We start from the raw sequence: 13,234 nt of genomic DNA, 5'->3' as shown, positions 1-13,234 counted from the left end.
TTTCTCTCTCATCTGAACTAGTAACTGCTGTTGGTGTTGAAGGAAATGTACAGATAACATTTTACCCCTCAAAACAAACATATTTTGTAACTCCAGTTGTTATGTAGTCCTCAGTAGATCTAATTTTCAGCTGCAGTCTAGCAAGGTGTGTATGCAGGTAATTTACCTCCTGTTTCCTAAATCTTTATCTCTGGAAAAAAGAAAAAGAAAAAAACAAAAAAAAAAAACAAAAAAAACAACATGCACCAACATTTGCTGCAAAACCAATTAAATGAATTTTAACTTAATTCTGACACCACTTCAGCCTAAACAACTAAAGGAGTATTTGACAGGATTACACCTGCTTTTGTTGAAGTTTTTATAGTTTGACATAAGCCCTGATAAACCAGACACTTCCATTAGAAAACTGTTCAGGACAGTCTCTTATTTTTTATATTTCTATCACTTACCTGTGAGCGTCGGATGTGTTTGTCTGTGAGGCTGATCGTTGCAGGGGTCTGTATTGCTTTAATGGAGTTAGTTTCATTTCCTCTGAATCTCTCGCTGAACTCCAGTGATGTCAGAGCATCTAGGGAGCGCTTTCTATTGGCTGTTTCTAGATACCAGCAGCAGCCGGGCACAACAGGCCAGCGGATGTGTTCTAAAGTCAAAAGGCTTGACAGAAAAAAAGTCATCTGTTGGGGTACGGGTATGCAGCTTGTTCAATCATTTCCAAAGCAGGAAAGAGTCATGTTCGCCAGGATGTTTAACAACGCCTTCTAGCGCAATTTAACCATACATTCCCTCATATCATAGCACATCGACTCATGTTAATCCAGACAATAAGGTCAAGGGGTCATTTTCCAATTCATCGCATTTTTACTGAGAAGATGCCAACTTTCCAACAGAGAACCGTCTGTGAATCACAAAAGACCTGTAGAGAAGGATGAAGCTGTGGCTTGGAACTGGAGAACATAAGCGCCTTTTCATCAGTGGTCGTGTCTTCTTAGATGGGAGGTTTATTGAAGTTTCTCCACCTGTTTAAATTTGATCTGGTTTCTACCTGTTTGAATGTATTCTTCCACTATTATTATAGTTTTAAACGTGTTTAACACAGATGCTTGCTTTCTACAAGAACCTCATTCTATACAGGATGTTCATTTTTGGAGGTCACAGTGGGTGTCTCCTGGGAATTAACATTCTGCTGGTGTTCGTATTTCATAAAATTGTTTAAATGGAAAGATTTTGATTTCAGGTTGTGATATTCGTTGCAATTATATCATACTGGCTTTTCAGTTTGCAAATATTGTTGCCAGTGTTTACGGATTTAATTCTCTGATTTTTTTTTTTTTTTTTACTGCTTTTTAAATTCCTCATTCATTTTTAAATATAATATTCTTATAATATTTCTCTTTATTAAGGAGATTTTAATGTAGTTTTGATCAGTACCTTGAATAGATTCCCCCTCTCCAGCCCAATGCTAGTTCTAACTATTTGTTATTCTTTATGTCAAGAGTTTGTATTGATGTGTGGAGAGAAGCTCATCTCTTGCAGAAAGCATTCACATGGGACAGTACTTTGTGAGTCATTTTAAAGTCATTTTGATGTTTGCCTTACCTCAGCTGATTTGTTGAATATATACATTGACATACCTCACCTTTTTTCTGACCATAAGGCTATTTTCATTCACATTACACCTTCTGCCTCCTTGAGTAAAAGATCCTCGTACTGGAAACAAACACCTCAGTTCTTCAACATAATGAGGTTTTCACTGAAATTGACCATTTAATTTCTTTTAATTGGGATAAAGCTAATGAAGAGGATATGTATAATAATAATTGTGGACTTGAATATGAGACTGGAAAGTACTATCAAAAATATTGTAGAGAATTGTGGAGAAAATGATCATGATAAAGTTATGGCTACATTCACTGCTTTGTCACATAAAAATGTGGAGGAACTTAATGATCAGAAACATGGCTTAGAAGATACAAGGCTTGCCAGTCACTTGTTAAACTCCAAACACTGTAAATAGTCCTGAATCGCTGTGCTTGACTATGATGACTATTTTTTGGACCTGGTTACCTATTCTTTCTGAAGTTGCTACTGGAATAATATTTATGATAATATTATTTGACCACGTGTGGTCAGTCCCCCGAATTTATTTATTTATTTCAGAATTGAAATAATTATCTTATAATATTATTCACAGATTTTATCCTGTTAAACATTTCTTACAAAAATGTAAAAATAATATTGACCATCCTGCTCTTTTTGTAAATATTTGCCCTAAACTACAAGTCATCTGTTTTGGGACTGTACTTTTACTCCTAGCATTAATATTACTCCTAGTCATTTTGGAGTAATATTAATGCTTTACTTATTCAAAATGTATTATGTGATTTTTTTTTTTTTTTTCGTTGTCTTATTAACCTTTTTCATAAACTTTTTTCCTGCTACAGGAAAAAAAAAAAAAAAAAAAGGTAAATACAACTTATCACAATTCTGACTTCTCAGAGTTCCACTAAATGTACCATTTGCAAGTTAAAATCTCACAGTTATGACTTTTTTTTCCTGCATTTAGAAGAAAAAGTCGGAACTGTGAGATGTTGGTAAATGTAGCTGAACTCACAATTCTGAGAAGTTGGAATCTGTGACATATAAACTCAGAATGGCCTTTATACTGATGTATTTATTTTAAGCAAGTCCAGTCTCGGTGAATCTGCCCTGAAGTCTGATGATGAACACAGTACTGGTCTCACCAGTCACTTGCTAAACTCAAAACACTGTAAACGATTAGCGAGTACATTTTGGAAAGCAACACTTTATTGATGAGTTCAGCAGATACAAACACGCACAGCTTTAAAACGCCCCGAGTCTATTTACAGCCTTACAAAACGTGTGCGTCTGTAGTGTGTGTGTATGTGTGTGTCAGAGCAAACACAGACTCTGGAAGACCAGTGAGGTTCAGAGAGCTCAGCATCAAACTATCAAACCACATCTATTCCTAGTGTGTTCGTCACCATACGTAAAAAAGTCTAGAAATACAACACTGAGCAGAGTAAAATATCACTTACACTTCGATTCCATTAGGATCAGGTACAATGTGTTAATACTTTGGATGGACCTAATTAAAACTCAACAGAATCATTCGACTACCAATCCTATAGTGCAACGCCATCGCCAAATCTCAATATATTATAAGAGAAAACAAAATCTTATTTGAATAAATATGTTTTATGATACTTCAGATCAACTGACATTTACAACAATAAGTAAACGATCTAATAAATAACATAAAAAACAACCAATAAAACCTGGGTGATGCGGATGAATCGGATGAGCTTATTCGTAAGTGAAGGTGCGGTGATGCTGACGAGGAGCGCGATCGTCTCTCCGCCGCAGTCAGCGGGACTCCGGACGACCATCACGAGGGCTGAGCGCGGGACGGACTCGTCTGATGGGACGGAGCGGGTCCTGGGCCGCCCTCCGCGACCTCGCCGTCCAGCTGCGAGGGACACTCAAAGTGCACGCAGTGAAAGACCTGCAGGAATCATGGGAAGGAGGTCAGACAGACGGAGAACGCTTGTTTTGTGCTGAGTTACTCCACACGCCGCTCTCACCTCATTGGCAGTGTTGTGCGTTCCCACGATCCGAACGAACGACGCCGCGTGCTTCTCAAACGTGAGCGTCTGCCAGGATCTGACGGGACAGAGAGGTGACGTCACACTTAGGACAGGTGAATGTCTTTTCTGAGGTAAACGTTACTTAGTTTTATGGTCCATCAGCACTTATTTAAGTTTGCGTTTTTTTGTTAAAAGGAAGCCCAGATCAAGTGAATCTCAGTGTGAGTGTGTGTTGTGGTGTAGAGGACGTTTGACGGTCAGAAGAGCGTGACAGATGGAGACGCTGCTCACCGACAGGACACTTTGGTCCGGTCCACCACTTTAGTCCAGTGCTGCTGGTTGGTGGACACCTCGATGTAGTAACTGTACGAGCGCTCGTCACAGTCCCACAGCAACAGCCTGAAACAGTCAGAAACGCATTACTAACATCCGTATGGCTGCTCACTCACTGCTGGCTGTCGGTCAAACAGACGTCCCGCCCCGGACAGCCCTTCATCGGCGCGTGATGTTTTGGAAGCGTCACAGTGTTTGACTCTCGTATCTCATCTGAATACTGCAGAACTGTCCAACTCAGCTCCACTCACATGGGTTTCTCAAATGTATTTGTGCTGCTGTCACAGCATTTTACTTACATTTAATTCTTAGACATATTTACTGAACCTTTAGACAAAAAAAAAAAAAAAAAGAAGTGTGTATGTGTTTTTCTGTATCATATTTAATGCATCATATTTAATGATATTTAAAGCATCACTGAGCCAGAGGCTCAAAACGAGCAAAAATGAGATTTGCTGCAGATGCTGATATTTTATGATAAAATTCTAATGCTTGTAATGTAAATCAATGAGATCATTATTACAGTGGAGCAGATACTTAACAGGATTCATTAAAATGTCTTCATTTGTATTTTGATGACGAATGAAAATCTTATGGGTTCAGAATGACATGAATGTGAGTAAATGATGACAGAGTGACCCAAACACACACACAGGTACCTGAGGGAGCTGATGACGTAGGGCTGTGCCAGCTGTATGACGATGGCTCCCGAGCCCAGCTGATGACACGTGTAGCCCGAGTCCCAGTCGTAGTTGCGCGTGTCTCCGTTCAGGAGGGCGTTTCTGCTGCGGCTCACTCCCTCGGTCACGCTCGCACACGCCGAGACGGTGGCCACGTTTTCACTGGGCACTGCAGACACATACAGGACATTCACTCGCGTGTGACTAACTCAGCGCTGCAGATAAAATCGCTGCACGACGACATGAAGTCTTACCCACAATGCCTTTCTCCAGAGTGAAAGGACGGTTGGTGAACATGCACTCGAAGGCCACCAGATGGAAGACTTTATTGACGGTGTTGTGTGTTCCTACAATCCTCACGTACCTGACACACAAAGAACAGTAAACACAGATCAGCTCAACTCAACATGAAGCGCTTTCACTTCTCACATCATCAGGATGCTATCACCAGCGAGAGCACGTCAGCGGATCGTTATTGATGAGTTTCACCCAGAGGTCAGTGATACTGGGTTTTCAAGTTGGAATATCAACTCTTGTTTTTTTGGACAAAGTTTGAGCAGTTTCTCTTCTTGTTTCTGATTTATTGTTAATGACTAATGCATCACAACACAGCAAACTGCAAGTGGAGCCCGTGACGCTTTATTTCACCTCTAGGAGGCGCAGTAATACTGACCTCTGGTTGACCAGTGTTGTTTGCTCAGAAAGAAATGTTTGCTGGATTGGTTTGTGAGGCTCACGTGATGTTCATATGCCGTCATGGGTGGTTTTTGATGCTCGTACCACCTGAAATTGGCGGATCTTGCCCAAAATGAGCTGAAATGTGCTGGAGATGTCATGAAGTGAGCTTGTGATCTCCACAGTGTTTTACCTGCAGACACGAGGAGAGAAGTAGAGGTTCTGCCAGGAGCGGCACAGGAACTTGGAGTGATCCACCACTCGAACCCAGTCCAGCTCATCCATAGACACCTCGATATAATACGAGTACGAGCTACAGGAGAGGAGGAAGACCTCACCATTAGCCGTCACTCAATAACACCAACACACACAAAACACATCAAACTCAATCATGCTATCAAACAAAACCTCATTTGTTTAGCATAACCTTGAAAACCTCCAAACAGCGTTTTCTTCTAAAAATATTATTTGAATCAGCAGTTGAAAGTTTATCAAAATTCTGCTATTAGAATAAAACTATGTTTTGTTTAAGCAGCACTGCTGTCTTGTAAAATGACTGAAAACTACACTTTACAGTTCAAACAACTGTATAGAATTCTAGTAGAATTAAAAAAAAAATAATAATAAAATAAGGTATTATATAATGAGAAGATGAAACTTATGTCAGAAATAGTAGAAATGGGTAGTGGGCAGTAGAGGTCTTCACAGAGAACCTGGGACCTGTACAGGTTCGGGTCTATATTTGAAATGGTCAGCGGGGTCCGGGTCGGGTCCCAATCTATTACCTCGGGTCTCGGTTCTGTTTAACATTTGTGTGTAATACCCGAATCGATCGGAGAACACCGCACCCGCCAGTGATCAGTGTCCGTCAGCACTTTGTGTGTGTTTTGTAACTTGCAACTTGTAAAATTAGGATGAGAAAGTGTGAGCGGGAAATAAGGTGAGGGAAAAAAAAAAAACATGCGTGACGCGAACTTAGTACTGCAAGCGGACGGTATCAAGCTGTCTCGTGTGAATTCCTCCTTTAAGCTTCATAAGATTAACTAGGTGGAGCTTTAAGCTTATGTTTTGTATTGCACATATTGAACACGCACGATGGTGCAGTGCAGACGTCTTTGTGTATACCCACTTCTAAATCCACTCTGATGCGCATCATTCAGTAGTGTCTTGCATTAGCCAAAATCATGACAGACCACCACATAATATCTTATCCAACTGCACGTGAATGAATGCAAATACTCCATAAAAGCAAGACCGTGGCGCCGGCTTCCTTTTGAAATATGATAGCGCCCGCGCCCGCTTCGTCCTGCTTCGTGACAGAAATGCCGCCTGCATGCGTGAGAGCATGTAACTCAGAGTGGTAACATGATCATTAATTGTTGATTACTAATTTGAATCAGTACATTCTAACGAAAACAATACCTTAAATAAATGAAAGAGTTCTTTCTTCTCCAGACACCACTGCGGTACACTTTACACTTTCTTAAAGTGTAATGCACTTCTTGTTCTGTGCGTTTAAAAAAAAAAAAACCTGCTCCAAGCTGGAATGATCAATAAATTAAGAAGGTTCTTTCACTCAGCAAGAGAGAGGAACAGCCTAACATGGATGAAAATGTTAGTGTAAAGGAGGATTGCTCACCGTCAAGGTAAGCCAAAAAGTTTTTTCGCAACTTATTTATTGACTTGTTAGCAGTTTGCTGCGCAATATGTGCCGACAGGGTGCAGTCGGGTCTCTGTCTTCCCAGCCGGGTTCGGGTCCAATTTACGAATAACGGTCGGGTCCGGGTGGTAAATTTAAGGCATTTCTCGGGTCTGCACGGGTTCGGGTCTCACTTTCAAATTAAATACGGGTCCGGGTCGGTTCCGTGCAACAAATTTACGGGTCTCTTCGGGTTCGGGTACAAATTTTTGGATCCGTGAAGACCTCTAGTGGGCAGTGTTATAAACACTGCTTTATTACATCATGCAGAGCCAGAGATGAAAAGAAATTGCCACTGAAACAAACTAAAGTCATTTAGTCCCCGTCAGATAAACATTCATGATCTCCACCCACACTCAATCATTTAGTGTGACGATGTGATGTGAGATGTTCAGGGCGGAGGCTCACCGACTGTCCCGGTCCCACAGGAGGATGCGGATGTGGTTGATGATGTACGCCTGGCCGAGTTTGACCTGGATCCCGGCGCGACCGTCCTCCTCTATGGGGTGTCTGGAGAAGCCGTGGTCCAGATCGTAGTTCTGCGTGTCTCCGTCAAGCAACGCCGATTTCAGCTCACCTTTGACCACCTGAGCGCCGTACTTCATCGTAGCGATGTTCTCCTCAGGAACTGCATACACACACACACCGTCACATCATTCTGACACCTCACTTTGACTCTAGGGACTATTTAGCCAAAATGTGTTGACACTGAACACGACTGAGCAGTATTTGTATCTGTAAACTCTGAGTTGGAGAGCGATCACACAAAACTTGACTCAGTTTGATTTGCTCGTCGTAAGACAGTCTAAACTATTCAACTCTCTACCGAAGATCAAGAGACTGTCATGAAAGAAATCATGAATTTAAAGGCAAAACATTTTAAGGTGTTCACTTATTAGTGTAATTATAATATCAAGAACCAAATAACTTTCATTACCTACATGTGCTTAGTACAGGACTAAGATTAGGATTAGTGTCTGGTTAAAGGTTAGCTGCTTGTAATTACATATAATTTACTGTTATTTCCACAGTAAGTACATGTAACGTGTAACAAGGACGCTAAAATAAAGCACTGCTGAAAATACTGGACTTCATTAATGCACATTAATCATCTGAATTTAATTAGCCATTTCATGACCATTTATCATGTAATTATTTGTCAGTTTTCAAAGTGAACGGATATGAAGTAAAAGCCACAATCAGGGCTCTGGAGGAGAGTCGTCGTGTGTTTGGCGAAGAGCAATGACTCACTCAGCATGCCGCGGTAGTTCAGGTCCATGTCTCGGCTTTCCGAGCGCATCTTGATGGCGTCCAGAAGGTCGTCGGGACTAACCAGACCCGACGGACGCACCGTGTTCAGCATCTCGGTCAGCGTCATGAGCGGCAGACGCACCGCTGACATCACTTCCTGCGTGGCCGTCCCGTCGCCGTTCTGCCGACACCAGCGGGCCAAAGCCTGGAAAATCTCCCGCTCGCTGGCTGCAAAAGAGTCGCGCCGAACGACCGTCAACAGAGCCGCCTGCGGGAAGACGGGATTAAACCGCTGATGCGTTTGTTTGCATTTTAATATGTACTAAAGAAAATCATATTTGCCTTTCCTTTCCTTACATTAATTTCTGGAGGAACTATTGGCAAGATGACAAAACATCTTACTAATAATTATTTAATACACTGTAAAATCGAATTAGTTGGGCTTACTTAAAAAAAAGCATGCAAACCGATTGCCTTAAAAAACTAAGTGAAATAAGAATAGTATGTTGTACTGACAAATGCTTAGTATAGTTTACTTACACAGGAGCTCTAGTAACTAAAAAAGAACTGTAGGGGGTACTTGATCATTTACTTTAGGCTTACACTTGACTTAGTATAGCTACTCACTGACTCCCAGAGTGCATTGCGGCATGAATAAATTATGCAATTGGTTTATTTTACTGTTGTTGTTTTTATTTGCTAATTTTATTTACTGACTTGTGTCAGTAGTAGTACAACAAAAAGAGAAAATAAAATAATATAATGGTTATTGTCACAATTAATAAAAATAAATAAAATTGGATTGTTACCATCGTTGTGATTCACGTGCTGAATGTTTAAGTCTGTGACTTGAGCACATTACCACAAATATTAAAGGACTGTCTCAACCCAATGAAGCTAATTGAAATAACAGAACTTGAAGGTTACCTTCTAAAAGCAACCTACTTATTACTTTTCTTCCCTTGAAATCAAAAACTATGACTTCATGTTGCATTGCTGCATCAATAGGAAAAAAATTATAAGAAGAAAAGCAAAGTTCCAAGTGCCCAACCAAACGGAACATTAATCACTATAATGGTAAGTCAAAAAAAAAAAATAATAATAATAATAAAAAAATAAATAAAATAAGACACACCAACAACATTTTACGAAAATCAACATCAATTTATGAAGTCATCTTATGTGATGTTCTCTCAAATATATAGTTGTATTGAAACAACATTCAAGATGACTTTGGGAAATGAGTGAATGTAACTAGTGAAAAATAACCAGATTAACAATTGCCACCTCAAAAAAAAATATCTTTTCTTCTTCTTCTGTTGTTATTTTGCAAATTAGCAACACATTAGTGCACTGCTGCCTCTCACTGGTTTATTGATGTCATTGATTCCTTTGTGGCTACTTGAATATTTTAAGTAAGCATCACTCAAAGTAGTAGTATATAAACTGTTTTACTCGCTTGAAAGTAGCTGTAACTTAATAAAACCTAGTAAGTATAGCAACTAAGTAAAGATAACTAATTATATCTAAGTAAGGTAAACTATTGGATTTTACAGTGTAGCTCAAATACTGCATTCTGATGAGAGATTAAGGCAAGACATATTTTCCAAGTTAGTGTGTAAAAATATAACCAACCCCTTATACTTGTCCTGTGTTACATCACTGAGCTTATTGGTGACACTAAAGCTTTTTGGTGATTCATTATCATCCAGCATCACTGCACATAGGCTTTCCATCTAACCTAAATCAATATTTACATAGACCAACTATGTTATTGCTCCCCACGTGTCTCACATTGTCCCAGAAAACCACGTTTGCTGACCTCCAACAGAGCAGTAATGAGGTGGTCACCCCAGCACACACGCCACGCCACGATACCTTAGAAAGCGCCATGAAGCCGTCGGACAGCAGGACGTCCGGAGCGTGCCGGTCCATGTAGGAGCAGCAGGCGGCGGCGAGGGCGCTCAGGGAGTACAGGGTGGCCACGTCGAACACCAGGCAGACGTTCTGTGTGTTCAGCACCGTGCGCAGGAACTCAGACGTGGAGTCCTCCAGCAGCTGCAGGCCGTAGCGGTTGGCGAGGCCCAGGAAGTCCAGCAGAACCTCCTCGCGTGCCGAGCTGAGACTGGCCCGGCCCGTGTACAGATACTGCAGCAGCATCCCGAAGGCTTCGGCGCGGGTGTCCTCCAAACGCACCTCGGCCTGCGGCTGCGACTCCTTCATTCCGCCGTACAGAAGAGCCCTGAGGAGGAGAACATCCCGTCAAGACAAACGCCTGCCGCTCTTCATCTAGATCACAAAGATAACGACCCCTTTATCGGTTTAACACCAATAAAGTGTATATAAATTTACAACCGATTTAGCTTTAACTCTGCGATGCGCATGTGCACTCCGGGTCAATACAGTCAGGGTATGTCGAAAAGCTCCCGTCTCCTCCAAATTCAAAATACTCCTACGTCGCTGTTTTAACTATTTTTTGTAAAGAGCGTTTGACTCTGGGTCGGTACTGAGATGGGAGTTTTTCGACAAACCCTAACTGTACTGAACTGGAGTACACCGAGTACAAGCAGAGCTAGACAAGAGGAGCATTTGAAGTTAAAAAGTATATAAACTATATAATTTTTTTTTTTTTTAGGTAATATGTGATTGTTTCGCTAGATAAGACCCTTCTTCCTCAGCTGGGATCGTTTAGAGCCTTTGAAGCTGCATTTAAACTGCATTTTAGTAGTTCAAACTCACAGGCACCAGTCCACTATATGGAAAAATTCCTGAAATGTTTGCCTCAACAAAACATAATTTCTTTATGACTGAAGAAAGAAAGACATGAACATCTTGAATGACAAGGGGGTGATTATTACATTATCTGTAACTGTTTGCTCTGGAGGTGAACTACTCTTTAATGTTGGGTGGATGAAGGGCGAGTATAATAATGCCACATCACTGCACCTAGTTTTTGAAAAAGCTTATTATTGCGTTCATATAACAAGTCTTTGGCAGATTGTTTACAGTCTAATGGAAGTTACTCCCATAATTTACACAAAGCATCTGTAGGGAAAAGTTTTTTTAAAAGTGCAACTGCTACAACATTAGTCTTAAGTACTGTTTGGGTGATCTGCATTAATTAAATGATCTGTTGGCTCCTCAAAATCTGAAAGTGGGCGTGTCACTGATTCACCGAGATCAGAGTCCCGCTGCATCTGACGACGAGTTATCATGTCAGTGATGAAAGGGTTTTTATTGTTAAGGTCAAGCTGATAAAGCGAGTAAATCATCATCTGAGGTCAGTATGAAGCACAGTAACGGTGAGTGATGGGGTCTGCGCGGGTCAGTCGGGTTGCCGTTATTCGCCTGACTATTTTCTGTGACGCTGTGAGTGGAGCTCAGAGGAGGAAATGATGGCAACCCGAGCGCGTCAGCGAGGGTCTTTCTCTCGTCTACCTGAAGTAGTGGCATCTCGCCGCCAGAATGACGCGGTGCGCGGGAAAGCGCTTCTGCTCCACCACGAAGGTCACGTCGCTGTACTCCTGTCCCGACACCAGCGAGCCCAGCTGCTCCGACAGCAGGTGCACGTGATCGATCTCCGACACGGAGCTCAGCGGCCGCAGAGGGTGACTGTTGCTGCTCATCGCCTCTGGGGAGCAGACGGAGCGTGACGCATCAGTGATTAACGCACACACGTCACATGCGGTCACAGACGCTGATCACGACATCGGTTAATGAGGTGTTTGTGAGTGAGTGAGGTGACGATCATCACATACCGGCAGCAGGTGCGCCTGACTCAAGCCGCTCGCTCTTCTTCGATCTCCGCCGCTCGAGTCAGTATCGCTCCAGATTATGAACCACCCGACAGTCGGATCGCAGTGAACGCCGTGGATCTTAGTTAAAAAACGCTGCTGTTTTGATGCTGGGCATTTTCTGGCGCTCCACTGACCGATATGGTCGTGACCCGGATGTTGATGTGCGTCTCTGAAAGTGGAACGCGCAGCGCGCTCCAGCGGCTGGAATCAGCTCTGCCGCTCACCGACGGCTCCGAAAACCGAACAACTCCATCAGACATCTGCACCAATTCTGTCGCCTTGTAGCCAATCTGCGCTAATATTTATAATCTTTCAGTTAATAATTGCACAGATAGGTATGCGTATAAACAAGCGCTCCAGCAGTCTACGTACAATTATTATTGTTTAAAATTGTGAGAGAAACGCGGTACCACGTGACATCATCTGTCCTGTTCTGAACTATTTCAACGGGGTCAGTATTATTAAATGTCAATAATAATAATAAATAAATAAATAAATATAAAACCCTTAGAATTCAGAGAAAACAGACAGCCTGTATTTATGGGTGGGTGGGGTTTATACTGCAGTCAGCCACCAGGGGGCGATTGACATGTTTTGACTTCACTTTTCAGGACGTGTGCAACACACCTGCAATAAACACCTTACCAGATGTCTGACTATTTTTTTTTTATTTTATTTTTTTTGCCATTGATTACTCTTGTGATTTATGTAAAGTTGAAAAAGAAAACAATTTTTCATTTATTTTCTATGCAGTTGTGTGCATTTGATGTAATAATATACTTCGGTGATCATGGATTTGAAAAAGAGAAAGCAAATTTTATACAGTTGTTAATGTTAATTGGGAAGTTTCATATTCATAAAATAAAGCGGTCAGGCCCCAAACCAAACTTTTCTCATTTTATAAATGATTTAAAGCTTGAAGCTGGAGCATTAATGATTGTCTTGTTCTGATGTGTGGTATAATTAAAAAAAATGCTCTTCAGAATGACAAATGCAGCAAAGTGCTAAGTTTCAATATAAACTAAAAGTGCTTTGATAATTTCGGCTGCGGTGTGCTGAATTAAACAAAAGTGCGCGTGAACTTTGCATCATTCTTGACAGACGTATTTTTAGTTTACACCATTATTTCATGTTGCTTCATGAAAAAGGTGTGTTTTTCTTTTACTTGATCTGATGTGTTCTCATTGTCTTGTT

General features: G+C 41.3%; 1 protein-coding gene across 1 annotated transcript; it reads right to left on the bottom strand.

The window, feature by feature from the left end:
* Positions 1 to 3,197: 3,197 nt before the first annotated feature.
* LOC127157187 (BTB/POZ domain-containing protein 9) lies at positions 3,198 to 12,200 on the bottom strand. Its single transcript, XM_051100427.1, has 11 exons — positions 12,002 to 12,200; positions 11,682 to 11,874; positions 10,122 to 10,485; positions 8,244 to 8,511; positions 7,401 to 7,620; positions 5,487 to 5,606; positions 4,873 to 4,982; positions 4,598 to 4,787; positions 3,897 to 4,004; positions 3,603 to 3,681; positions 3,198 to 3,523 (listed from the first exon to the last, which is right to left on the bottom strand). Exons 2-11 carry the CDS (start codon positions 11,867 to 11,869, stop codon positions 3,407 to 3,409), a joined length of 1,764 nt encoding a protein of 587 aa, XP_050956384.1. The 5' UTR covers positions 11,870 to 11,874; positions 12,002 to 12,200; the 3' UTR covers positions 3,198 to 3,406.
* Between the last annotated feature and the right edge of the window lie 1,034 nt (positions 12,201 to 13,234).

This window comes from Labeo rohita, unplaced genomic scaffold (assembly GCF_022985175.1).
Source record: "Labeo rohita strain BAU-BD-2019 unplaced genomic scaffold, IGBB_LRoh.1.0 scaffold_100, whole genome shotgun sequence".
In the NCBI taxonomy this organism is placed as follows: Eukaryota; Metazoa; Chordata; class Actinopteri; order Cypriniformes; family Cyprinidae; genus Labeo; species Labeo rohita.
This window is presented reverse-complemented; position numbering and strand designations above follow the sequence as displayed.

Excerpts from the sequence above, each read along its gene's own strand:
- LOC127157187 (XM_051100427.1), bottom strand. The coding sequence starts at position 11,869 with ATGAGCAGCAACAGTCACCCTCTGCGGCCGCTGAGCTCCGTGTCGGAG. Across the intron at positions 8,512-10,121 it reads GCTTCATGGCGCTTTCTAAG|GCGGCTCTGTTGACGGTCGT; the intron begins GTATCGTGGCGT and ends GTCTTCCCGCAG. Across the intron at positions 4,005-4,597 it reads TACGTCATCAGCTCCCTCAG|GCTGTTGCTGTGGGACTGTG; the intron begins GTACCTGTGTGT and ends TGACTGTTTCAG.